At 36.9% G+C, this 27533-nt stretch overlaps 6 protein-coding genes and 2 non-coding genes across 9 annotated transcripts; 5 read left to right on the top strand and 3 right to left on the bottom strand.

Moving 5' to 3' along the window:
* LOC18596528 (cation/H(+) antiporter 15) lies at positions 373-3348 on the bottom strand. Its single transcript, XM_007025058.2, has 3 exons — positions 3121-3348; positions 1987-2982; positions 373-1900 (listed from the first exon to the last, which is right to left on the bottom strand). Exons 1-3 carry the CDS (start codon positions 3346-3348, stop codon positions 608-610), a joined length of 2517 nt encoding a protein of 838 aa, XP_007025120.2. The 3' UTR covers positions 373-607.
* LOC18596527 (uncharacterized protein ycf23) lies at positions 3776-6247 on the top strand. Its single transcript, XM_007025056.2, has 9 exons — positions 3776-4104; positions 4197-4262; positions 4339-4413; positions 4674-4736; positions 4892-4951; positions 5271-5360; positions 5460-5567; positions 5721-5843; positions 5981-6247. Exons 1-9 carry the CDS (start codon positions 3901-3903, stop codon positions 6110-6112), a joined length of 921 nt encoding a protein of 306 aa, XP_007025118.2. The 5' UTR covers positions 3776-3900; the 3' UTR covers positions 6113-6247.
* Positions 6435-8854, bottom strand: LOC18596526 (high mobility group B protein 14). Its single transcript, XM_007025054.2, has 6 exons — positions 8554-8854; positions 8193-8375; positions 7722-7779; positions 7571-7615; positions 6833-6913; positions 6435-6714 (listed from the first exon to the last, which is right to left on the bottom strand). The coding sequence occupies exons 1-6, from the start codon at positions 8640-8642 to the stop codon at positions 6664-6666; spliced, it is 507 nt and encodes a 168-aa protein (XP_007025116.2). The 5' UTR covers positions 8643-8854; the 3' UTR covers positions 6435-6663.
* LOC18596525 (3-oxoacyl-[acyl-carrier-protein] synthase I, chloroplastic) lies at positions 11060-15915 on the top strand. The gene is made up of 7 exons (XM_007025051.2): positions 11060-11759; positions 12986-13417; positions 14029-14202; positions 14694-14807; positions 14907-15008; positions 15352-15418; positions 15551-15915. Exons 1-7 carry the CDS (start codon positions 11070-11072, stop codon positions 15616-15618), a joined length of 1647 nt encoding a protein of 548 aa, XP_007025113.2. The 5' UTR covers positions 11060-11069; the 3' UTR covers positions 15619-15915.
* TRNAR-ACG lies at positions 16100-16172 on the bottom strand. The gene has a single exon. It is a non-coding gene; the product is annotated as a tRNA-Arg (tRNA).
* LOC18596524 (DNA replication licensing factor MCM3) lies at positions 16301-21378 on the top strand. The gene is made up of 16 exons (XM_018122487.1): positions 16301-16492; positions 16608-16705; positions 16804-17012; positions 17301-17431; positions 17510-17748; positions 17848-18084; positions 18279-18433; positions 18518-18726; positions 18818-18983; positions 19056-19258; positions 19501-19560; positions 19643-19732; positions 20034-20170; positions 20383-20457; positions 20569-20710; positions 20932-21378. Exons 1-16 carry the CDS (start codon positions 16427-16429, stop codon positions 20989-20991), a joined length of 2277 nt encoding a protein of 758 aa, XP_017977976.1. The 5' UTR covers positions 16301-16426; the 3' UTR covers positions 20992-21378.
* Positions 21566-24497, top strand: LOC18596523 (uncharacterized protein At2g34460, chloroplastic). 2 transcript variants are annotated; one of them, XM_018124006.1, is made up of 5 exons: positions 21566-21871; positions 21975-22184; positions 22401-22520; positions 23448-23720; positions 24153-24497. In XM_018124006.1, exons 1-5 carry the CDS (start codon positions 21581-21583, stop codon positions 24315-24317), a joined length of 1059 nt encoding a protein of 352 aa, XP_017979495.1. In that variant the 5' UTR covers positions 21566-21580; the 3' UTR covers positions 24318-24497. The 2 variants fall into 2 exon arrangements, with proteins under 2 accessions (XP_017979495.1, XP_007025110.2); XM_007025048.2 differs by having other exon boundaries at positions 21975-22187.
* On the top strand, positions 27245-27317 carry TRNAR-ACG. Its single transcript has one exon. It is a non-coding gene; the product is annotated as a tRNA-Arg (tRNA).

Here is a 27533-nt window from a genome sequence, read left to right as displayed (position 1 = left end):
GTATTTTGTAATATTAATGATTAGATTATAAATAAAATATTAATATTTAAAAAATAAAATAAAAATTAAATAATCATTATATAATAAATGGTATTTTTTTTTTTATTTTTTATTCTTTTCTTATTCCAAAGTTATTTTTACCAACCAAACACTACAATAAATCATAATAATTATTCATGTCTTATTCCATTTATCATACCAAATTACGTAATACATATTCTATTCTATTCTCATTTCATTCTATTTCCACGTAATAGCTATTCTATTTCATTCCTGTCTATTTCGCGAACCAAACGTGCTATAACAGTTTTATGCATTAGAGTCCTGAAGTTTGCAATTTGCAAAGCAATTTATCTTGCAAGTGAGAAGAAATTCAATGTACAATAATATTACAATGGTTTGAACCATCCACAAAGATGACAAAAGATTTTCAATTAAAAATTCCAAATAATAGTGGGAGCAAAGGGAAAGACGTGATCCCACGGTACAAGGAGGATTCTGCTATCAAAAATCTTCCTAATTTTTCTAGTGTCCTATGAATCTAGCATTCTACCATAAGTCTTTTCGTAACTCAAAACAGTTTTCTTTTAATCTTATCATCGATCCTTCATTTCTGCCTCGTGTACATCCCTAACCCAATACCACTCACAGTCGATAGCCGCCCACTTCCGACTTCCCGTACTGTTCCGTGCATTGACGACCTTGGTGTCGCAACCAAATCTTCAATGCCTTGGCTAGAATCAATGAACCGTTGCACCACCAGGACTGAACCCGTAGCAGAATTGGAATTAGCCAACAAGTCACCAATGACCCCTAGTTCTGGACAATCGACCCTGGTAACTAACAGTGTTGTCAAGGGTGACTCTAACCCTTCCCTTCTCCCTACAATGAATAGCTCAAATTTATTTTCTATTTCTTTCAATGTCACAGCCAGCTCTTCTCCGTTAAGTAAAATCTTCTCTTCGTAGTGAATAAGTTCCTCCCCAACAGTTCGTAGCCTGAACTCATTTATGTACTCATCAGCAATCTCCCTTTGCCTGTCAAGGTATGATCTTGAGGATAGCATTGAGGCCTTGCCGTTTGGGAAATCCATAGTATCCATTTCTAATAATCTTATCACCGTTAGGCGAACTCCTGGATTCTTTGCCATCCTCCATGCATAAGCTAATGCTTCACAGTCATCAGGTCCACCAAGGAATACCATGGCTATTTGATGGATTTTATTGTTGGATTTGGCACCTGCGGTCTCTTGAAGGCCACGGTCTATGTAGATTCCTACAGAACAAGGAGCATTGAGAAGCACGTTTTTGTTTATGTCGCGAAAAGCAGCATTTATCTCCGGGAGATTCCCCTCTTTTGTGGCTCGCTTGTGGAATGGTAAGATCAAGAATGTCGCATGCTTGTCTTCAGCTAGACTACAAATATCCCCATGCATAGCCACAAAAGGAGAAACTGCAGTAAGGGATTGGATGCTGATATTGCGGTTCTTGTTGTCATATTCTCTAAAGGCGTTGACGATTTTTTCCGTTTCAGAGCTATCACCATAGTCAGGGTCGAAGACAGGATCCTCAAACCTGCGGTTCTGTGAGTCATGCACTATAAGCATAGCTGATGCACAGCCACTGAGCTCAACAAGGTGAAGAGTGAAAACTGTGATATGACCATTTTGGGTAGTTTGAGATACATCAAGGAGCTTTAATATTCCAGGTACACTGCAAAACGAATGGATGCACGCGAGGATTCGCAGCTCTGCTTCTGTATTAGCATGTTGTATAGTTCTACGCTCGTATCTTGTAGAAAGATTGGTCCGCTTGTAAATGGCAGCAATGATAGGAGCAACTATGCTGGTCATTAATAGAATTGTAATCATCATTACCGCATAGTCATCGTCTTGCAAAACCTAAATAGAGTTGAAAACTGACATGTAAATCATAATGTTTCATCAATTACCTTGGCATAAATGTGTAAATATAGAAAAGGAAGTACCCCTCTATCCAAGCCAGTGTGAATGATAAGAATCGCCCATACCCCTTTTGTGTTCATGAGTAATCCGAGAGCAAAACTATCTTTAGGCTTAATGTCAGAGACTAAAGAAATTGGTAGGAAACTAATAATCTTAACAGCGCAAAGCCAAACTACGATAAGCAATACAAGCCTCCACTCTGATATTTTGAAGATGTCGACTCTAACCCCAGAAACTGCAAAGAATACCGGCATCAGAAGCCCTGAAACAAAGTACTCGAACCTCTCGATCAACACAAGCGCCAGCTCAGTAGGCAGAATAAGCCCAAATACGAAAGCCCCAACAATGGAATGAGTTCCAGTCACATCCGTCACAAATGCACTCAGTACAACCCCAACAAGAACAAAACACAAGTAAAATTTACTGTAGTTTTGGTCCTTCCCTTTAGAAGTGCGGCGAATGATCCATGCAAGGAATGGACGAAATGTGTAAACGCAGGCTAATACGTAGGCTATTGTTGTAGTGATGATGTATGGTGCATTTGTGGGATTAGCACAGAATGGGATGACAATGACTATAAGAACCCAAGAGCCCATATCGCTGACAAGGGCAATGGGCATTGCCAGTCGTCCAATGTCTGAGTTCAGTACCTTGAGATCCGATAAAATTCCGCTAACAACAGGGAAGCTCGTGACTGCTAGTGCAGCAGCCCATAGAAAACTACCTTGTACATTAACTTCATAACCTTGAGACTGATCATGTTCCCAATAAGCATGCAATAGATAAAAGAAGCCAATCCCTACGGTGAAGGGGAAAAGAAGTCCAGTCACAGTGAAACTTATTGCCTTTTTGCTTATGCGCCCGATGACATTTAGGTCAATCTCTAAGCCAACTAAGAACATGTGAAAAACAAGGGCCATGTACGCCAACGTTTCTACTGTAATAACATTTATTGTGGGAAACAAATCTGCAAAGTAAATTGTCGTCCCCAATGCAGATGGACCTAACAAGATGCCACCCTGCACATCAAATATGGCTTTATAAATCATTACATTCCATTTATGATAAGGAATCTCTTGCGAATAAATTCAGATAATGAACTTGGTAATATGTAAAAAGATCTATGGAAATGGAAAACAATCAACAATGCCACTTACAAGAATATCCGATATGATGCGGGGTTGACGGAGGGGTTTGAGAAGGTGGTAAAGAGAGCGAGTGAGGATTAGGATGGCGGCGAGTTGGGTGACCAAGAGAGGGAGAGACTCGGTAAAGGGGTTATCACCTTGCCAAATTCCATTGTGTTTGGTTATATTCAAAATAAAACATTGAATAGAGGCATTGTTTATTTCATTGTGTTCAGCATTTTCTATATCAGGATCCATTTTTGGTTCCTCCGCCACAACATCCTCTCGGTATGGCAACTGGTGGCTGTGTTGGCTCTGAGGATACACCGAGTTGTGGGTTGAATTTGGAGAAAGGTGGAAGGAGAGAGAGGGAGAGGAAAAGGCTCAAAAAAAAAAACAGAAGACAAGCGTTTTGTGGAATACTAGGTTCTATCTTCTAACGAGGAAGTGTAAGAATACAAGGTTATCCGCTCAATTTGGTGAAGGTATTTTCTTCTTATGTGGTTTTCATTTGATGGTCAATTGGTCTAAAATGCCTGACGGGGATTTGCCCTTTCCTGTTTATGCTATTCGTATCATATGATGCATATCCACTGATGATTGCGGCCCATTCTAGCAAATCTGTGCCCAACAGCCCATTAATCACCAGGGTCGAATAATAGTTGGGGAACAACCCAAACCCAAGGTAGCCAACCGAAAATATCTGCTGTAGTGTAAGCAGTTTAAAGATCTTCAAAGCTGCCAGCATCTCTTATCTCTTCCCTCCAACTCCAGCTACAACCTTACCTGGATAAAGAAAAAGAGTGAAATATGCATAGTTCAATCTGCATGTCAATTTCTCCTTCTTCTAACACTGCTTTAAAATACAGCCTAAACTCTTTTCTTGGTAACTTTCTCCCTTCAAAACCATATGCACATGTCAGAAGAAGTGCTTGTGTAACTACTGCAAAAGCACTTCTATCAACTACTAAAGAAGCAGCGTTGAAAGACTTCCATGAACGAAGAGCTCTCAAGGTAATTCCAAAACCCAACTTCTCGTTTTTATGTATTCCTTTTCCCTTTTGTTGTTTAATAATGTCATTTGATTCAAATTTTATCCTCTACAGATTATCTCAGGGTTACAGAATTTCGATAGAAACAACGTGGCTTCAGTTGTTACTGCTGCAGATAAGGTCAGGGTCATTCCATTTTACTATTGTTTTTGTTTTTTTATTTGAAATCGATAATTTAACTGTGATTGTAAATCAGGGGGGAGCAACTCATGTGGATATAGCTTGTGACCCAGAATTAGTGAAACTGGCCATTAGCCTAACTTCTCTTCCGGTAAATTCTTAATCTTGCCTAGAGCTTATTGCCACCATGTTAATAACAGGAAGAAGGTGGTACAGTACAGCAGTGGGTACCCCAAACAGAGCAGAGCTAAACAATATTTACTCACGAAATTGAGTAAATCAGGAATTATAGGATCTGACATGTTAAATATAATCTGGCTTCCTAGGCGGCCGCCTCAACAATTTTGCAGCTTTGTTTTCATCAGAGTGACATTCTGGTCTTACTAATCCGAACATGTCTCCTTTATGCAGGTTTGTGTTTCATCAGTAGATCCAGCTGCATTTTCAGCAGCTGTTGAAGCAGGAGCATTGATGGTTTGACCGGAAACTCACTGTCCATTTGAAGTTCAAAACTAATAAGCTTGAATTCTGTGACAGTTTGGTTTTTGATGTTGTAGTGTGACATGCAATGAAAAGAAAATCAGATCAAATTTGTTCGTTTAAGTTAATGAAGTTGATGGCAAATGCAGGTGGAGATTGGAAATTATGATTCCTTTTACGAAACAGGTGTAGTTTTCTCTCCAGAACAGGTACCAAACATATAATCCTGTGATCCCTATAAAGCAATCTTATATTTAACTGTAAAACTGTCGAACTAAAACTTGAGGGAAATTAAGAGATATTCAGATACCAAAAGTTTTCTTCACTGAAACAAGTTAGATCCTTTTCATGGAAAAATTAAGGACAAAAATGAAAGGAGATAGCTTTAAAAGAGAAACTTTAGCCTTGATGGGATTCTAATAGACTACTGTAAGTATGATATAGCATGTTAAATGTGTTTACTAGTTCAGCAGTAAAGGTCATCATTCACCAGCCTAGATTTATAGTTCTGTTGATTATGTTTTGCAGATACTAAAGCTCACAAAGGAGACAAGGAGCATTCTTCCTTCTGTGACCCTGTCAGTAACCGTGCCTCACACACTTAGCCTCCCTGATCAGGTAACCAATAGAGATATAATGTTTTAAAGTTAAATATGTCGGCCCTTACTATCACCATTTTAAGGGGCGTGAACTAAACATTTTACAACTTACCAACAGGTCAAGCTTGCAGAGCTGCTGGAAAGGGAAGGTGTTGACATTATCCAAACTGAAGGAGGCAAATGTTCCACTCCCTCAAAATCTGGTGTCCTTGGTTTGATTGAGAAGGTAATTGTGCTTCGGTAGACAAAAAAGAAATATCTGATGCAATGCGTGCATGTTTGAAGTCTTATCCTGTGTTCCAATTATGTTAAAGCAAAAAAATTCCTTGGTTTGATTACATGGTACACGCTTTCTTCTTTCTGTTATTTGTATCCACAGGCTACACCAACTTTAGCAGCAGCATATTCTATTTCAATGGCTGTAAGGATTCCCGTTATGTGCTCATCTGGACTCAGTGCAGTTACAGCACCAATGGCAATCACTGCAGGGGCTGCCGGTGTGGTATGTAAAACACTGCCCAATTCTGAAGAATATAGTAATTATTTTATACCCTATATTGCAATTTTAAGGTTTGTGACATATTTATCTGTTATTTCTGTGGTAAACTACTGAATTAGTACTATAATTTTCTAACACAGGGTGTGGGCTCAGCAGTCAATAAGCTCAACGATGTCATAGCAATGGTTGCAGAAGTCAGAAGCATTGCTGAATCATTGAGCACAGTAGCTGATAGACAAACGACAACCAGGGAAAGGAGCTTCAACATCTAGGTTAGAGTGTTTTTTGTTCATTTTAGGCCAAAAATATTGTTACAAATGAATTGTGGGTCGACCACGAGTTGATAAATTTGCCAATGAAGAGAACAATTGAAAAAGTAATAAATCCGTTCTTTGAAATTTTTGTTACCAGGAATTCCACTGTTCAGTGAAATCATGTTAAATTAAAAGGCCATCCTCTATTCTCGCACTATTCTAAAGAGAGAGAGCATGAAGTAATAGAGATTGGATTTAATTATCAACCAAAGCTAACTCAGAAAAGGCCAGATCCCGAGTTCCAACTACTAGAGGATCAGAGAAAGTGCTTCAAACCAGGAAAAATAAAAGCAGCTCTTAATTGGCATGAACATTTACTAGAAGAATAGTTGCATAAACTGTCAAATCTGTGCGGCAATAACATAAAGGCATTCGTTCTCCAAGCAGTGATTTACAGAAAAATGACAGACATGAACATATTCAATGCATTAATATACATCTTGCAAGTCGTAACTGATACACCTATTCCTACTGAACAATGAAATTTCTTAGTACAACAACCCTAACGTTTATTCATCAAACTCTGAGTCATCTTCAGTTTCTTGATCTTCACCATTTTCCTGCAATGAAAATTTTGAGCAAGTTAAACTGCTTAAAATCCATTGCAGCTGTTCTGCAAATAAATATTAAAGACTTCTTTGGAGATAAAGTACAAGAGAAAACCTAAAGTAACTTTACCTTTCTTTTAATATATTCTGCCATGGCTCTATCAAACTCTGCTCGTTTCTCAGTTGCGATATCATAATATTTAACCTTTTCCTATCAAAGACAAAATAGAAATCACGAAGTTAGGCAAACCCTGACAATTGTTTCTTAATTTTCTCCATAAAGTCCTTAATTTGCCATTTAAAGCTAATTTCTATTTTCTTCGAGTCCAAATGGGGAAGAACAATCAACACCACTTGCCCCCTCAAGATCATTGGAGTCCTTGCTATGCACTAATATTGATTGCTACTATATCTCTATACATGCTTAAAAGTATGAAGCAGTACGATGTCAAAAGTATTTTCTACATCTTTATGCAAATAATTGCATGAGCGGATCATGAATGTGGTTCACCTTGTATTTAGAAGGAACTTAAAGTAGGCTTTGACAAGCCAATGTCACCCATGATCATGGCTTTAATATTTACTAGCACAGGAACAAACATCATTACTAAAATTGCTTCTCTCAATCCCAAAATAAATGTCTCCAATAATTATCTCTTATAAGCATATTCATAAAAGGTCGATATAAGTTATCATAACTGCTACTGCTACTATTTTGCAATATCATGATAACAGCCAGATTACGATTTACAGGCTGAACATGGAACAATTCATATTGCAGGTGAACTGAAAATAGCATATGCCGATTATATAAATTCTTAAGCAACAGGGAATAAAGATAGCCAATGCAAGATTTTAAGGCATGAACCTCATATGTCATTGTCTTCCACTTCTCACCACACGCCCTCCCAATCTGAAACAATATGTTGCAAGATTCAGTAACATATATGTAAGAGAGAGACACACACAGAAAGAATTGTGGGCTAAACTAGGATTTGTGATTTCAAACCATAACATACATCGCGCATTGACTTAATATCTGGATTCTGCTCTTGAAATTCCTTACGAAAATCCTCCCTTGAGTAAAAGAGAAGGAAAACTCAGTTAGATTTGAGTCAATGAAACTAGCAGGCAACTCGTTTGATAAAAGCACCAACACGTACCATCCCAAAATATATATATTTTTTACATACGTTTGAACCTAAGACCTCCCAAGGCCCCATAAAGAATATACAACTTAAGGCAAGGAAACACAATTCAGTGGTAAACCTAAAATGAAAACAACTCAAATTTTGCATATGAGGACAGCCAGCCAGCGAATATGCAGATAGATTTCAATTCAACACAACAAGAAAATCTTCCAAGCCAAACGAATTAAGCAACAAAGACAAAATCTAGGAAGCATGGGAAACAGCAGCCATAAAGATATGTTATTAACAACAAAAATTAAGCAAACCTATGAACAGAAATGATACATGAGGAATACTCACAAGAAGTAAAAGAAAGCAGTAGGGGGTTTCTTGGGCATTTTAGCATCAATTCGTGTGTTTTTCTTCTTCTGCTTCGATTTGGGCCTTGACTTCGACGTGCGTCTCTTTTCTCTCTCGCTAACAACACTCTGTTGAGCTGACCTCTTCATTTTCTCACTTGATTTTACCCTTAACACCATTTTCCTAACATTTTTCCCAAGCAAAAACAGTATCTATTGTTAACCCCTAAAAATCCTCACCACCAATACAAATAAACACAACAAACAAAGAAAGCTATAATTTTGTTTTGCAAATCTCCCAACCAAAGAAAATTGAGATGAACAGTAACAAACACTATAAAGCAAGGAAAAGAGAGAAATACTGATTGGAGGGTGTTGAGGGGTTCTTAGCAGATGCAGCGGAGGTTGAAGATGAACGAGATTTTTTCGACTTTGTAGCTTTCTTTGCCATTTTGTTCTTTTAACTCTCTACCGCTCAGTCAGGCAGGAGACCGAGACAGAGAGCCTCTTCTTTGTTTCGCGTCGGCCGGCTCTCTCCAGTTACCACCACTCACCTGTGACCTGTTCGTTTCCAGTCGACCGGGTTGGAATTTGGACTTCCACGCGTGAGGTTGAGTGTTGGCATGGTTTTATCGGCAAACGATTCATTTCACAGCTAAAAGCTTGGGCTTCCGTTAATTTTGACAACAAAACACTTGGGCTCTTGCTAACTCTGCCACAGGCCTAATTCCATGCTGCTACTGCTTACCGTTTTTCTTTTTGTTTTCTTTTTGTATTAGCAAATTAGTCATGATTTTCTCAAAATTTCATTTCTTTTTTCTGTTTTCCTGTCCAAAGATAGAGAAAAATAATTGCTTAGGCATAGTGGAAATTGCTCTATTAGTTTGTGATTTTTTTATAATATTTTATTTTTATTTATAATTAAAAATATATTTTTAATTCAAACTCTTTTGAATTATTCATTCATCGACAATATATCATTATAATAATATATAAACAAAATTTACCACTTAATACTTAGGTAGATATACATATGGCAACTTTCATTTATATTTTAGAAACATGTTCATAGATGAATAAAAGAAAGGCATGATATTTTAAAAAGTTTTTAAAATTATTTAAAAATTTTAAATAAATTTTTATTGTTTTATTATATTCAATTAAGTTTTATATTTAAATTAATAGTTGACTAATTAATATTGATTGAAATACCATGAAAATATCACATGGCAATCTCTATCACAAGGCAATCTCATTATGTTACATCAACATATCATATGATCATTTATTATGACATATCAATAACTAAATAAAACTTTTTAATTAATGGTTGACTAACTAGTATTAGTCAAAATACTATTTGCTTTTTCATCTCACATGACATTGAACATAAAAATGTCATGTTGCAGTCTTATTATATTACATTAACATGTCATGTTATTATTTATTATTATATATCAGTGTGTCACATCATCAACATGTATTATAAAATGACAAGTGACATTTAATTAATGAAAATTTAATTAATCATTAGTTATAAAAACTTATTTGAATTAAAATAAAAATTAATAACTTGATTAAATATAATAAAAATTTATTTAAATTTTACTTAATAATTCATAAAAATTTTGAAATATTATATCAAAATGAAATATTGTAAAAAGATTAGAATCTAATGGTACAATTAACTTATATACCACATAAAGAAACTATATTACTTGAATTTCACAAGTGATTAAAAAATATTTAGATATTTATCATATATCGAAATTTAAATGAAAGTGAATTGCTTATGCAAAATAACCATTATAAAATCCTTTTTATTGTATATAATGTTTCAATGTTCTCTTATGTCACAATTTAACAAGTGTATTTTGGAATATCCCGAACATAACATATCAAAATGTACGAAAGAAAAAAAATCAAAAATCAATATAATCCATAACTCCAAACTTTCATGTTAACACTTAAAGGTAAATATACTTTGATCCCTTAAGTTTTGATCGAAATTATACGAAAATTTATTAGTTTTTAAAATGAATACTCCGACTAAAAAAAATATTTTTTGCTACATACGTAAGTTCAGCCATTAATCAACCATTAGTATTGCCGTTAAATTGCTGACATGGTAAGGGTAGAAAGATAATTTTATATTTGATTAATATTTATAATATAATTATATTTTTATTATTTTTATCAATTGTGTTTGTAATATTGAGACGAAATATTTATTTCAAAAATTAATAAATTTTTATATAATTTTGATCAAAATTTAAGAAGATTAGGTATTTTACCCGAACTCCTGACATCATAACAAGTACTTAGCATTTAATATTTGAGTTATTGAACAATAGAAGCCACGAGAAGCATTGATTATTGTAAGATGTAACGTAAAAAACATGGTTTTGTAGGAAATAAACGTGTAACTTATAGATATGACAAATGATAAAATAAAATTTTCTTATTGTATCAATTATGAAGTCATTTAAGAAATAGATTCATAGTTTTCATTAATTTAATAATTTTTTATTGTTGATATATATGAATTCATATTATTGACATTGATGATTTTATTTATTTATTAATAATTCATTAAACGATGTCGAGTCAATAGTTTTAAAAAAAATAATTAAGATGTGAAACTTGAGTTTTTTGAAAAACTTATAATCCTTGATCTTGTATATTTTATTAAGATAATGTTTTAAGAAAAGATAGAATACTGAGCATGATATTAGCATAATTTATTTAGTTTTGTAAAAAAGAAGGAAAAAAGGTCGTAGCTTTGACAAAAAAAATTTCATCACATCAACTCGTGTCGAATGCCTGTGTGGAAGGTAAGTGCAGCTCAGCGGCCCATCAAACCATTGCTAGAGTGCGGATGCGAGCGTCCATAAATAAGAGTAGTGGCCAGTATTTTTCTTTTAATTCCATTCACAAGCAGTCGAGTTTGGTTCTGTTTTGCCTGCTTTTGTTTTCGGTTGTACCTGCCAATTCCAATTTTCCGCAACACACGAAATCCACACACGCCTTTTTTTTTCTCTCGTTCTCTTTTGTGTCCCTCTTCACTTCGTTGTCATCGCCCCCTCTGCTACCTCCCTCAACCATGCAAGCTCTCCAAGCCCCATCGCTTCGAGGTTCCCCTCTAAACCCTCTCCAAAAACCCAATCCCAATCCCCATTTTTCCAATGTATCGAGGCTTCGACCAAGGCCGACCAAGAGATTCTCTTCCATTACCGCTTCGTCGCCCACAGTTTCCGCTCCCAAGCGCGAGAAGGACCCCAAAAAACGGGTCGTCATTACGGGGATGGGCTTGGTTTCCGTTTTTGGAAATGATGTCGATGCTTACTATGATAAATTGCTGGCTGGAGAGAGTGGGATCGGACCTATCGACCGTTTCGATGCTTCCAAGTTTCCAACTCGGTTCGGCGGTCAGATCCGGGGATTCACTTCTCAAGGGTACATTGATGGAAAGAACGATAGGAGGCTTGACGATTGCTTGAGGTACTGCATTGTTGCGGGCAAGAAGGCGTTGGAAGATGCTGATCTCGGGGGTGATAAGTTATCTAAGGTGGCCTTTTTTTTTTATGGTTTTGTTTGATGGGTTTTGTCAATTGAGCTGTTTTATAAAATGGGTAGTTATTGTTTTGCAAGTGATTTGCATGTTTAATTTTTGAATTACTGATCCAAAGATTTTTCGTTTACTGGCTTGCCCAATGTGCGATATTTACAAGAAAGAGTTGCTTCTTTATTTTTGTGAATTTGTTTTTCATTACAGGTGTCTTTTGAAACTTAGCATGGTAGAGCTTAATTCTAAGGATCCTGATGCTTTTCTGTGGTTGCTGCTGCATATGTCCTTAGTGCAATTGTTTTGTAGTCATTGTTTTGTTATTTGACTGGATAGATTCTTTTTTGTGCATATTTAATTGTGTTGAATGTTCTATAGTCTTGGTTTGGTTAAGCAATCGGATCATTGGAATTTCTTTCTTAGCGTCTCTTTCTCCTTTCCCCCATCAGAACTTTTCTTTCTCCAAGGAATCTATGTAGATATGCTTTGTGTCACGTCATATTTATATGTGTTTCATAATTGTGATGTAAAGATAAGTTCATTTTCCTTTGACTAGAACAAATTTATTACTTGTTTTGATTTAAGTAATGGGTTCATCACAATTTTTTTGCTCCATTTTCAAACTCTATTTACTAGGTCTTCCGATCTCTTTGTTTCACTCAAACACAAAGCTTTTCTTTCCACAACTTGATGCAACGTTTCCATATTGAGAATCCTTAGATAATGCAAAATTGAGTTATCTTTTATATTTGCTTTAGAGAACCTTCATTGGAACAATTATAAAAAATATTAATGTGATCTTATATTTGGAAGCAATTACGTTATGAAATTTACTAATTTTACATACATGTGATGCATGCACCAGAAATATGCTTTGGATAAGGTCTTTTGAAAAGATAAGATTATCAGTTAAATTTATGATCCCTATGAATGATTTCTTACCCTACAAAATGAAAAGATCCGAGAATAATAGATGTGTTGATAGTGATATCTGTTTTTTTTTTTTGTTTAAGAAAAATATGAACGCTCGCAGGACTTTGGAATCATTATTCTCATTCTTTCTCTTGTAAAGTGTTTTAGCTTATCATACATTATTTAATTTATTTTGTGCTTTAGCTTTGTGTTGAAATTTCAGCTTTTGTTAGTAGTGCTTCATTAAAACAATGTGTTCTCTTACAACTTTTTCTCCCCCTGTGCTCACACAATTTATTGATTTGTGTTCATTGCAGATCGATAAGGAGCGAACTGGAGTTCTTGTTGGAACTGGTATGGGTGGTCTTACAGTGTTTTCTGATGGTGTTCAAAATCTGATAGAGAAAGGTTACAGAAAAATAACACCATTCTTCATTCCTTATGCCATAACAAACATGGCATCTGCTTTGCTTGGAATTGAGCTTGGTTTCATGGGTCCCAATTATTCAATTTCAACTGCTTGTGCTACCTCCAATTATTGCTTCTATGCTGCTGCTAACCACATCCGTCGAGGTGAGGCTGAATTGATGCTTGCTGGTGGAACAGAAGCTGCAATTATTCCTATTGGGCTGGGGGGTTTTGTTGCATGTAGGGCATTGTCTCAAAGAAATGATGATCCTCAAACTGCATCAAGGCCGTGGGACAAAGATAGAGATGGCTTTGTTATGGGTGAAGGTTCTGGAGTGTTGGTAAGCTTGCATTTGTTACATTCTAATTGTATAGATGCATCATTTAGCTTCTTGTGGTTTTTATGTTGTCTATTTTTGGTTAGCATCTTATTTTGCCTCCATTGGTGACATGTGATAATGTTGTTAAGAGAAGTAGGCTTTTTTGCCATACTTTAAGAGTACCTGTGATGGACCGTGGATATGGTGTGTGTGTGCAATGAGAGACTGACTGTTTCCAACATAGTGTCGAAATCTTGGTCCTTGGAGTATGTTTTTCTGATGGAGATGGAGCCTAATTCACCATTTATGTGAACTTTCTAACGGATTGTTGGTACGATTGTTAGGAATGAAGTATAAATGTTCACTGACTTGGAAAGTGAGGAAAAGATTTCCAGTAATACTTGCATACATTACGCCTCTTTTATCACGTTGAACTACTTGGTTGAATAATGGGACTTAGTATTCAGTTAATGGATTGGTGCTTTTGCTTGCCGATTCTTGGTTTGATTTCGACATAGTTGGCTGTTATGAATATAACCCTCAGTCTCTACATGTTATTAAACTGACTGATCTTGATGAGGGGGATGATGCAAGAGCCTTTTACAAAGAGTTATAATTTTTTTACTTTCCAGGTAATGGAAAGCTTGGAGCATGCAATGAAAAGAGGTGCACCAATTATTGCTGAGTACTTAGGCGGAGCTGTTAATTGTGATGCTTATCATATGACTGATCCAAGAGCTGATGGTCTTGGGGTGTCTTCCTGCATTGAGAGAAGCCTTGAAGATGCTGGTGTGTCCCCTGAGGAGGTAATTCTTTCTTCTTTTCGACCAATTCTCTTGTTATATGTTAGGAATAGTGTTTTCATAAGAGTAATCAAGTTTGGTCTGGTTTCAGTTATTTCTCATTTCCCATTTTATGTTGTTTCTTTTTATCAAGGTCCAATGACACCTCTGCAAGCATTTTTTTTTTTGAAAAAGAAATTCAATAGCACCAGCTAATTCTGTTTTATGGTAAATGTAATGATAGTCTTTGAGTTGAGACTCCTTGAAATATGACCATGATTAACTTCTAATTTTCTCATTGCTTTTATTGTCAATTAGATTTAGGTTTCAATTTAAGTGAGACTGTTGAGAACTGACCTCATAATTATCTCATAAGTCAGTACAGTGACTGTGTAGTTGTTTTTGTCTACTTCAGATGTTAAAGTGCAACTAATACGGTTCAGAATGTAATTATTTTCTGAAATATATTCATTCAAAGGTGAAAATTAGTAAACTAAGCAAGTCTTATTTTTCAGGTTAACTATATTAACGCACATGCAACTTCTACCCTTGCTGGTGACCTGGCTGAGATAAATGCTATTAAAAAAGTATTCAAGAATACATCAGACATCAAAATCAATGCAACAAAGGTACCTTCTCTTTCTATCCCAAAATAAGCAAAATTTGAGATGACCATACTGTAATGTTGCTCTCTTGCTATTGGCTGATTGCTTTTCTTCTTGTTTCAGTCTATGATAGGGCACTGCCTGGGTGCAGCGGGTGGTTTAGAAGCCATTGCCACTGTGAAGGCCATTACGACAGGATGGCTGCATCCCTCCATAAATCAATTTGTACGTATTAGTTACTTGTCTAACACCATGTTTGCTCTGGGAAATGTATTTAAACCAACTTAAGATAGTGTGTAAGCCTTGTTCATGCATGATTATAATACAATAGTTGCCCATTTCTACTTTTTCTTCAAACTGCCAGTCTGCACCTGTCTCTGTTATTTTATTAAATGTCCACCAAACACCAGGTCTCCTCCTCTGTTATTATTACTTTTAATTTTCAGTTTTATCGATAGGCTTTTTTGGTTACCCAAAAACCATTTTAGGATTTCTCCTCAAAACAGAACATCTTGTGATTTTTATTCTCATAGATTAAGTGCTTGAAGTGCTGAATTTTTGAATGCAGAATCCAGAGCCTTCAGTTGAGTTTGACACTGTTGCCAATGTAAAGCAGCAGCATGAGGTTAATGTTGGTAAGACTCCTAACCCTTGGAAACCACATAACTAGTTCCTGTTGCAATTTCTTCAAGCCTGTCTCCACTTTACGTACTTTTTGTGGATTTGGAACTGAAACCATAATACTAACTGAGCTGTTTATGATTCAGCAATTTCCAACTCGTTTGGATTTGGTGGACACAACTCGGTCGTGGCATTTTCTGCTTTCAAGCCATGAAAATCTCATCGGTGGTTGGTCACTTAGTTTGCATTTATTATGGAAGATGAGTCAGCTATTAATCTGTGATCAGGCTGCTTCATTCTTGTAACTTTCTTGAGCAATTTGTAATCGTTAGTGTTGTAATAATTTTGAGTTGGATTCTAGATAGCCAAAGAAGTCTGGACCAATTTCATTTTTTTTTTCTTTAAACTTATTTTATTTAAAAGGCTAATCAGCAATGAGAGATTTTGTTCTGTTCTGAATAATGTAATGAATGGAAGACTGGGCCTAGGGGCTCACTATCTTTTGAATCAATTGGGCCAAGATTTCTTCCGATTTCCAGGATGGACAGCCTATATATATAAATAAGGCCCCACAAAGTTAATTGGGCAAAAACTCATCCATTTCCAAATTTTGTGAAAAAGCGTCACTATTAATTTTATTGCATTTTTTAAATGACAAGTAGTCTAGGTCTAAAAAGCCAGCTAGCAAGCTAGCTCGACTCCACTGGGGATCGAACCCAGAATCTCTGGTTCCGTAGACCAGCGCCTTATCCATTGGGCCATGGAGTCGTTGGGAGGACTTCCAATGCTATAGGCAGCTGGACGATGTATCGGCTCAATTCCCGCCAAAACAGAGACATCCCCTCAGTGCTTCCCGCCAAAACCACGATCTCTCCAGTGCGGCTGAAGAAAAAAGGGCAAAAAAAAAAAGCAGAAAAGAGAGCCTCATTTTCCCCCCTCTTCTGCTAATTTGCGATAACGTTTGGTTTTCTTCTCAAAGCGTAGACTAGTAACAGAAGAAAAGAAAAGAGAGAACCAAAAAGATGGAGATGGGAGCTCAAGATTATGCAGATCGGAAGAAAGATATCAGCCAATTCTTGTCTCAAGATGTACTTTTCCTTAATCTATCTATATTCATTCCCCTCTCTTCTCATTTTTCTTTCATTCTTTATAAATTCCCAGTAATAGTTTATCCATGGTTTTAATTTTTGTCTAATTGATCAGATTTATCAAGATGAAATCAAGGCTATGATAAATCACAAGCGCCGCCGCCTCATCGTCAACATCTCCGATCTCCACTCCTTCAGCAACTTGGCTCCTAGGTCTGCTCCTCTTCTCTCCTTTTCCTTTTCTTTTTTTCCCCCCTTTTGAGCTTTAGTTAAGTGCATTGGGTTTTTGTTTTTATTGTTCTGACTTTTAGGATTCTGAAGAATCCGAGTGAATATATGCAACCATTTTGCGATGCGGTGACGGAAGCCGCTAGAAGCATTGACCCAAAGTACTTGAAAGAAGGAGAAATACTTCAGGTGGGCTTTGAAGGCCCTTTTGTTTCTCGTCGTGTCACACCCAGAGAGCTCCTCTCCGAATTCATTGGCTCCATGGTCTGCGTCGAGGGCATTGTCACCAAATGTACCCTTTTTATCCCCCTTTTACTTTCCAAATTCAAGTATAAATTACTTTACCTGTTCACATAATGTAACAAAAATGTGAATATGGGATTTTGTAAAAAGTGGGCACTTGCTTTGAAATTTGCTTATTTTGGGCCCTGAAAGTCCCTAATGCTCTAAAGACGCTTTGGCATGCTGTCGATAAGGTTTGCAATCCTAGTAATATGGTTTGGCATTTTCCCCATCAATGCTTTTTAATGTTATGCTCTGTGTGTGTATATATATCTAACATGAACCTATCTCCGTTTAGGTTCTCTGGTTAGACCAAAGGTTGTCAAAAGTGTTCACTTTTGTCCTGCGACTGAAAACTTCACTGTTAGGGAATATCGAGACATCACCTCCAACAATGGTTTGCCAACTGGGTCTGTGTATCCTACCAGGGTAATTCCTACGCTTTAGATCTTCTAGTATCAGTATGGCTACTGGATTAAGCCTGACTTGTGGGGAATATTGTTTCAGGATGAAAATGGCAACTTATTGGTGACTGAGTATGGGTTGTGCCAATACAAAGATCACCAGACCTTATCAATTCAAGAAGTTCCTGAGAATGCTGCACCTGGTCAGCTTCCACGAACTGTGGATGTTATAGTAGAGGATGACCTGGTTGACTCATGCAAGCCTGGAGATCGTGTGGCTATTGTAGGGATATATAAAGCTCTTCCAGGAAAAAGCAAGGGTAGTGTGAACGGTGTATTCAGGTATCTCTTATGTAGTGCATCATTGGAAGTAAATCTTAATCCTCATTGTAGTTTGGTCTTTTCTGTTTACTATCTTTAACGAGTGATTTTGCAATGTAGGACTGTCCTTATAGCTAATAATGTCTCTCTGCTCAACAAGGAGGCCAATGCACCAATCTACAGTCCTGAAGACCTGAAAAACATTAAAAAGATAGCAGAGAGAGATGACACGTTTGACCTGCTTGGTAACTCCCTTGCACCTTCTATATATGGGCATTCATGGATAAAGAAAGCTGTGGTTTTACTGATGCTTGGTGGAGTGGAAAAGAATTTGAAGAATGGCACTCATTTACGAGGGTTAGTTGTACTCTTATCATTTAATTGTTTTTGTAGTTGTATATCTGGTAAATAATGGCCCTACTGGTTGTTTTCCATCCTATAAGCTGCGTCTTGTTTCTTCTCATTTTATGCTTTATGCAATCTATAAAACTATGCCTTGGATTAGGTAGAGTTTAGGCCTTAACATAAGCTAATTTCCTGCTCTTTTTTAGGGACATTAACATGATGATGGTTGGTGATCCATCTGTAGCAAAATCCCAACTTTTAAGAGCAATCATGAACATTGCTCCCTTGGCCATTTCAACCACTGGTCGAGGTTCTTCTGGTGTTGGTTTGACAGCTGCTGTCACCTCTGATCAAGAAACAGGTAAAGTATTTCAATGATTCTAGCATTTCTGCCTATGGTCTTATTTTTGGTGCTGTTGGGGTAATTAAATATCTCTATGATCAGGAGAAAGAAGACTGGAAGCAGGTGCAATGGTCCTTGGTGATAGAGGTGTTGTCTGCATTGATGAGTTTGACAAGATGAATGATCAAGATCGCGTTGCGATACATGAAGTCATGGAGCAGCAGACAGTAACTATTGCCAAAGCTGGTATCCATGCATCATTGAATGCTCGTTGCAGTGTTGTGGCTGCAGCAAATCCCATATATGGAACTGTAAGTATATATTGGTTGCTAAGATGCACTGTCACTCCACTAGCAAGGTTGTGAATCTTGAGTTTACACCAGTTGTTGGTTGAATGTGCAGTATGATCGATCATTGACTCCAACAAAGAACATTGGACTTCCAGACTCTTTGCTTTCTCGCTTTGATTTACTGTTTATTGTTTTGGATCAAATGGATGCTGATATTGATCGTCAAATCTCAGAGCATGTCTTGAGAATGCATCGATATCGCTCAGCTATTGATGGAGGTAGGCAAATAATTATCTTGTGTGCTTAAAGATCGGTGGCACGTATACGTACTAATGCAATTAGTAATTCAGGCGAGGCAGCTCTTGATGGAAGTTCAAGATATGGAAGAGAAGATGAAGCTGATGCTGACTCATCTGTTTTTGTCAAGTATAACCGAATGCTACATGGGAGAAAAACAGAAAGAGGTCGGAAGCGTGATACTCTTACCATAAAATTTCTCAAAAAGTATATTCATTATGCAAAACACAGGATTCAGCCTGAGCTGACTGATGAGGTTGTGATTATTATTTTTTAAATGTATATTTTTTCGTTTTTCAGTATTCATTTATATTATCCTGTCATTTAAATTGATTGCTTTCTTCTTTTCTTCTTTCCTCTGTTGTAATCAGTGGAATACTGTGCATGGTATTCCGCAATATCTTCTCTAAAACAAACCTTGATTACCTGTTAACTTGTCTCCCCAACCATCTGTAATATACTTATCCTGGGCTTACCCTAAAATATTCTAATCTGTAGGCTTCAGAACACATTGCAACAGCTTATGCAGAGCTCAGAAATGCCAGTTCAAATGCAAAGGTTTGCTTTTGCAATCTACCAACAAACACCTTGATATACTTACCTCAATTGGTAATTCTAATACTCTGATTGGTACTTGTAGACTGGTGGAACCCTTCCAATCACGGCTAGAACCTTGGAAACCATAATTCGTCTGTCAACTGCTCATGCAAAATTGAAGTTAAGCAGAAAGGTATCTTATTTCCTGAAAAAAAGAAAAGCCATTTCCTGTAATGTTATAGTATTTGGGACCTCAGCCTGTTCATTGTAACTTCTTTTTTTCTTTTCAAAACTTGCTTTTATTGCTCTTTAAATTTAAATTTTAATCTGTAGGATCAACTGTGACCAAAACTATATGTTGATTTCATGTTTATATGTCTATTTGAATTGCATGTTTGGCCCTTGCTTGTGGCTGCTCCATTATATTTCCTTCTATACACATTTGGGTATGAATCTTATTAATACTTCTATTGCATGATGATTCATCATGGCAGGTTACAAAAATTGATGTTGAAGCTGCTCTGAAAGTTCTAAATTTTGCTATTTATCATAAAGAATTGTCAGATATGGAGGAGCGTGAACAAGAACGACAGAGAGAAGAAGTGAGAACTCGGAGAGCTGATCGTCAAGGGTGAGCATGCAATAAGCCTTAAAAAAAAAAAGCTGTGGGTTTTACAAATTCAAGTTGCTTATAGTTTTACAAATAAATATTGCTTATAAGCAATCAAATTATCTTTATAATTCAGATACTTGCTTTAGTTCTTATAAACTTCAGCAGAAAATTAGTATCGGATCAAAATTTGTACTCATGTGGTTGACCTTCTCTTCTTTTGCTTTAATTAGCCCAACTACAGATGCTATGGAAGTAGATGATCCTCCAACAGCCCAGCAGCCCACTGCCACTGACTCAGTTGAAAGGTCTGAGTCCTAACAAATGCTTCAATTATGAATTACCCAAAGTCAGCTCTACTTTATTGTTCAATGGTTCACATAAATTCTTATATGTATCTCCTTGTTGATGGATTGCAGAATAGAAGCATTTAAAACTATATTTGGTCAGCATATGCGTGCGAATCACAAGGATACTATATCTATTGCAGAAGTAGAGGATGTTGTCAACACCAGAGCAGATGTCCGTTATTCAAGTGCAGAGATCAAGTCATTATTAGAGGTAATATGGATAAATGGTTGTGGATGGGAATATTGATATGAAGTTTTCATATTCTAAATATGAATGATACTTGTTTTTCCCCCCCTTAATTCTTAGTTGGTACAACACTTTGAAGCTCATATCCACATGTGGGTCACACCAGAAGTTTACATGTTTTTTATTCCAACTTGCCAAAATATATGAAGACTCTGTAGTAACAGCCACTTTTTCACAATTGTCAGAAACTACAAGATGATAATATATTGATGATAGCTGGCGACACGGTGCATATGATAGTATGAAATGTAAGAGAAGACCTGGATTCACCAAACCAAGCAAGTTACGGAGCTGCTTTGTGTCATGCAATCTGGCTGCGGCATTGTGGGGATGGATCTTGCTCTCTTTTCCTCAATCAATTCTTTTCACATGCAAGTTTTGATGTATTTTCATCTCTTCAAAAGGCTTGTCGAACTTAGCCCATTTGTTTATACAAAGTCAAGTACTGCTCGGAAGTTGGACCAGCTTAGTTTAGTTACTCATGACTGTGAACTTACTAGGATCACCTTTTAAACCTTATTTTTTGTTTATCTTTTATTAATATGCGGATGTAAAACTGGCTTTCCTTCTAACAAAACCAAGCCTTCATCCAGATATTGATTTACAACATGGGCAGCGTAGTTCACTTTTTATTCTTCTTTAGCGTCATCGATTGGTGGGTGATCTCTCCGAATTGGCTGTTCATGTACCAATATAGCTAACTAATGAAAGATTATAAAAGAAGAGAAGCAAGTTTGAGAGAGGGAACAGAACAAAAGGTTTAAGTTGTATTAATTAAAAAGAAAAAAGAGAGTAAATAAGTAGGAGTGTAAAGAAAAGGTGGAATAATGAAAAATGGATTACTCTTATCTCCATGTGAACAAAAAAATCCTGAGAACACAAAATATAACCCGGCACGTGGCAGAACTAGAACTTTCCACCAATCGAGCAGAAGAAGAAGGGAGACTTGTAGCGGGGGTGGGCTTTTCTATAATTTTGAGTTCACCAAACCTATGTATGGCCACTCTTCATCTCAGAAGCTCTCTTCTGTCACATCTCCACCTTTGCTCTCTCTCCTTCACCAAAACTTTTCCTTCCGTTTCCTTAACCACCACCAGCAGAACCAGTCCCCTAAATTTCACTAAGGTAACACTTACCTTAGAACAAGCTCTCTTCTTTTTCTCTCTTTTTAGTGTTTTTATTTTTTGTTTGAATTTGATTCCTTGCTCTTTGTCTGTGTTTTTGTTAGATGGAAGGAAGTGAAATAACAGAGGAGGTTTCTGAAAGTAGTGAGACAAATGCGAATGTAAAAAAGAAAATATTTGTGGCTGGAGCTACTGGAAGTACTGGGAAACGGGTTGTTGAACAGCTACTTGCAAAGGGTTTTGCTGTCAAGGCTGGGGTTCGTGATTTGGACAAGGCCAAAAATTTGCTTTCAAAGGACAACCCAGCTCTTCAAGTTGTTAGTTCTTTTCCTGGTCTTGAAGTGGAAATTTAACTTACACGCTGAAAGTTCAATTGGGTGTCTATAAAATCTATGTTTAAGATTATTTTGGTGGCGTTTGTTAGAATTCCAAAGTAAAAGTGTCCTCTGATTGTGTAATTTGTTTCTGTTCATTATGTGCATTATATAGAGTTTATTTGGTTTTGGAAATGTGAGTATCCGGTTTTGCAGGTGAAAGCAGATGTCACGGAGGGTTCTGCAAAGCTAGTAGAAGCAATTGGTGATGATTCAGAAGCTGTGATATGTGCTACAGGATTTCGGCCAGGATGGGACTTGTTTGCTCCGTGGAAGGTTAAATCTTTCTATTCCAGTTGAGATTTATGCTATTTCGTTTATATTGCAACTCTTTGTTTCCTGATATTAAATTAATTTACGATAATCTAGAGGAATAATGTATCAACAATGTCTATTGTGTTTTTTTCCCGTGATTCTTGTGTTCTCCAGAAAATTCTGGGGTTATGACGATATGATGTGCCCTTTTGAGATGTGGTGGTGCATCTTGATGGTACATTTGGCTGTCTATTTTCCAAGGGGTTCAGCAGAGGATGGGGTTGGTATTGCCCTTTCCTGCTGCTTTCTTTTATGTTTCTTTTTCCAAATTTGAAGCCTTGAAATGGAGCTGCATAATGACGCTGTACTGATGACTATGCCCTATTGTCAAATTCTTGTTTGTTAAACGTTGTGGTGAATAATCATATGGCCATAACTATGATCAACACGAATAACTATATATACATTGTGCATATGATCTTTTAATTTTAGAACTACTAACCTGTAGATGTTGATGCTAATTAACCCCATAGCCAGATTGTCTCCAGCACAGTAATGAGTTGATATCATTTGTTTTTGCAATACCATTTACCAATAGCCATTTATTTGTATTCTGTTAGCATGATCTTGTATTGAATATGCTGCCTGCATTTAGAAGACAGGATGTAGATCTTCTGCTCAAAGATAATTTTCATGTATATTGGATATGTAGTTAGTGCTCATTAGTGAAATTTGTTATACTATATAATATCATATGATTCTGTCATGTTAAATTTGCAGTTTGATAATTCCCACAAGCAGCCCAAGTATATGACCCCTTTTTTCATTGAAAGGCTATAATTTAATTCATATGCCCTTCTTTACTTGATAGCCTTAAAGTTGCATGACTGCAATTTCTCATTGGCACTCTTCCATAGTTTTTAGTATTCAATCAATTATCTTGTGCAGGTTGATAACTTTGGCACCGTAAACCTTGTTGAAGCATGCCGAAAACTTGGTGTTAACAGATTCATTCTTATCAGCTCTATTTTAGTCAATGGAGCAGCAATGGGACAGCTTTTTAATCCAGCTTACATCTTTCTCAATGTTTTTGGACTCACCTTGATAGCAAAACTTCAAGCTGAGCAGTATATCAGGAAATCTGGTATTGACTACACGATAATAAGGCCTGGTGGGTTGAGAAATGAGCCGCCAACAGGAAATGTTGTCATGGAGCCGGAGGTAATGATGTATACCATGTAGAGGTGGTAAACAGTTAGTTTGGATTGGGTCCTTTTGTGGTTCGGGTCACAACGGGTTTAGATAATTTCAGATTTGGAATTTTTTCAGACTTGGAACATTTCAGGAATAGGCTGAGCTCATGTTCGGGTTAAAATGAAATTGATAATTAAATTTTACATTTTTAATGTTAAGTTTGAATTAGTATGGTTTTAGACCGGATTGATCTTGGGTTCAGATTGTTCAAATATGGGTCTTTGACTTTTTGGTTAGTTCAGGTCTGGTCAGGTTTGATTCAAGTTCAGTTTTTTTAATTGGTTTTCGGGTTTGGATTCATTTTGCCACCTTTAACACCAAGAGATTTTTATTTTGTTTTCTGCTGTTTTTCATCTTTTTCTCATGTAACCTAACATAAGCTTTTCTTTCTCTTCTTAGGATACTCTTTATGAAGGAACCATATCCCGTGATCAAGTTGCAGAAGTTGCTGTTGAGTCATTAGCCCATCCAGAATCATCTTTCAAAGTTGTGGAGATAGTTTCTCGCACTGAGGCTCCCAAGCGTTCTTACAAGGATCTTTTTGGTTCCATAAAGCAAACATAATTTTTGACCATTCATTTTCATGCTCTCCACTGTGCAGTTATTTGTTTACCTGAATTGGCTCGTCTTTAGTGCCTTCATTCCATAACTGTAATATGTGAATACTTTTCTCTGTCACCCTTGAATATTTACCTTCTTAATCCTCAGATAATTTCAAAGATCAAGTTACCATTATCATGGAAATATTGTCCTGTATGATAGTCTTGACCATGGAGCAACTCACCATGACTAAGATCAGTGCTATTCTAATACTATGTCATGGGATTTACCATTCCAATTTTCAGAAGATAAATAGAATTATAAAGTTGTTAACCTTGAAACATATATTTTTTGCAGTGGAGAGTGGAATAAACAAAGAGAATAAATCAAGATTTTATTAACATTTAATTACCTCAAAGAACAATGAATCCGTTCATAATACCAGTTGCTTGGAATAAACTCAAGCAATCTACCAACAGAACGAAACTCCGAAAGAAGAAGAACACTTGGACGATATTCACCAAGTGAAAAGGGAAACATAAAGTAACTAAATTCAAAAGAACCATGCAACCATACAAGCTACGGCAGCAAGAGCAGCAGGAACACCCAGAGCCACTCCAGCACTTTGCATTGGCGACGGAGCAGTCGCCCCTAGATCTTCATTCACAGCTGTGGCTCCCGTCGCAACAACAGCAAGAACCGTGATGTAGGCAATCAAAATCATGGCCTCTTTGCTACCCGCCATTTCTAACCAACTCAGCTAAACAAGAACTCTTTAAGAACAAAGTGAGAGAGGCTATTCAAGTGAGTGTTTTGAGCCTGACTGAAATGGGAGCAGAATTCAAATGTTTTTATAGGGAAAGATTGTGGTAATAATCAAGTACTTGCCAGCTATGTTTTGTTGGTTTAACCACAAACAGAATCATTTGAAGGCAGTGTGTTTGTTGTCAGCTAATTTCCTTTCCTTTTGTTTTTTGCCTTTCTCACTCTTGTAAACTCTATGCCAGCCTGGACTGACTATATAACGGCACATTAATTCATTATTTACAATCATGGAAATGGGATTGAATATAATATATAGTCCATCCAGGCAAGTTTTTGCTAGTACCCACTCCCCAGTGAGGATGATCCTGTATCAAATGATTATATTCCAGCATTAGATAATTGGGTTTCGATCGGCTTGGAAACTTTATCCTTATTAGACTATATATTATCTTCTTAAGTCTTTCAATATTGATTACTCCATCTAAATTGAAGTTGTCAATCTCCCTTAATCAGTGACAAAAATTTGGCCAATTCACAAAAGGGGGATCTTGTTAGAGAATCACCCTTGAAGATTCTTTACATTGACAAATAGACATGATAAGGGCATCTTAAGGCATAGTTTAACATGTAAGTAACGTGGTTAGTAGCCTAAAAAGAATAAATTAAGCAGGACAATCTGCTTAAATAATTAAGTTGGCAATGGTTTAGTTGGCATTTTGATTGTAATTTTCTTGCTTTTGGAAGCGGAAACACTTCAGCAGTTAGCAGCAACAGCTGGATCATTTTTATTCAGGAAGCTCTTCAGTATTATTTGTCGATCATTGTTTATAGCTACTAGCAGCTCTAGCTTAATGCATATTGGGCCAAAGTCCAAAGATAGGTCCATTATAGAAACAGTAGGCCCAATTTACCTAAACAAAAGGCGAGAATTGACTCTGGCCCAAGGAAATTCTCACCTCAAAGGGTTTACGAAATTGGGTTTTTTGGGCCATAAAACTGAAACCAGAGCCCAACAGCGGATGGATAAATTGAAAGGTTGGTTTGCTTAGCAAATCAAAAGAAAAGCAAGATCCAGTTACCAAAATCAAAAGGTCTACATCGTGAGCATCATCCCGGATTGCCGGAAAAAGCCCAACGACGGGAAGATCAACCAAGAGAAATTGAAGTTCTCTTAATCTCAGCACAAGACCTCAAGAACGTGAAGCACGTGACCAAAATGAAAACATACGCAGTCGTCTACGTGGAGGATGATCACGTGGCGAAAGCCCACGTGGACGAGCATGGGGGGACCAACCCCTCGTGGAACGAAGTGGTGAAGGTGAAGTTCCATGCGAAGCTGCCGGAAAAGGATGTCTTGGCCGCTCTGAATGTTGACATATACGCGCATGGTCACATGAGGGAGAAGCCTGTGGGGAGCGCCAGGGTTTTGCTCTGCGATGTGTTGAAAGGAGGGGATACTTCCGAGCCGGTTGATAACCCGGTCCAGAGCATGACGGTGTAGGTTTGGAGGAGCTCGGGTAGGCCCCAAGGGTTACTTAACTTGTGAGTTCCACCCACGGGGAGGTTCTTCATGAGGAGGGAATCTTTGTCGTTTAGCGTGAAGGAGTTGGCGGAGGAAGAGATGGTTGAAAGAGAGGTGGTGCTTGCGCTTGAGGGTGGCAGGGGAGGGGTGAGTAGTGGTGGTGCAGACGGTGGGTGATGTTTTTGTTTTTTGGCATGGAAGAGTGCATCTAAGACATGTGTCAAGTTTAAGCTTGTTGCTGCACTCGAATATTTATTTCATTAATTTATACATAATTTTTTTTATCTAAAGAGTAGGTTGAATGTTGAACTTTACGATGCAGCATGAAAGCAAGGAACATTCATGGTTGGAACTTCATATGTTCAAATATCAAGTGAATTTTAATATATATTAAAATTTAATCTAACAAATCTTATCAATTACGATTTATCACTTATACAAGTTATTAATGATGTGATCACCTAAAACTAAATTTTATAACAAAATTTTTTTTTTTTAAATATGACTTCCAATGAAAAATTTGATTACTTTTTTTAATTTGTTGTACTCTCTCACTGATCAAGTTATAGATGTCATGACCAAAAAAGATGTAGATAAAGAGTAGATAAAAGAGTAGAAATCCTCTAGCCATGAAAGGAGTGAAAAATAATCATCATCAACAACTGACTCCGTGGCCCAATGGATAAGGCGCTGGTCTACGGAACCAGAGATTCTGGGTTCGATCCCCAGCGGAGTCGTTACTTGTTAGCCAAAATATAGGTCAAAATTGTTGGTCCTTTTTTAAAAATTTAATAGAAAAAAAAAAGAAATTAACTCGACACCGTGCTAAGCATCCACGACTCCACCCATGAATAAGGCGCTGGTCTACGGAACCAGAGATTCTGAGTTCGATCCCCAGTGGAGTAATATACTTTGTCTTTTTTGGTTTGTAACTTGATCATTCTGCTTCTGTT

The sequence above is a fragment of the Theobroma cacao genome, chromosome 6, assembly GCF_000208745.1.
Source record: "Theobroma cacao cultivar B97-61/B2 chromosome 6, Criollo_cocoa_genome_V2, whole genome shotgun sequence".
Taxonomy (NCBI): Eukaryota; Viridiplantae; Streptophyta; class Magnoliopsida; order Malvales; family Malvaceae; genus Theobroma; species Theobroma cacao.
Note: the sequence above shows the minus strand (reverse complement) of the source record. Positions and strands in the feature narration are given on the sequence as shown.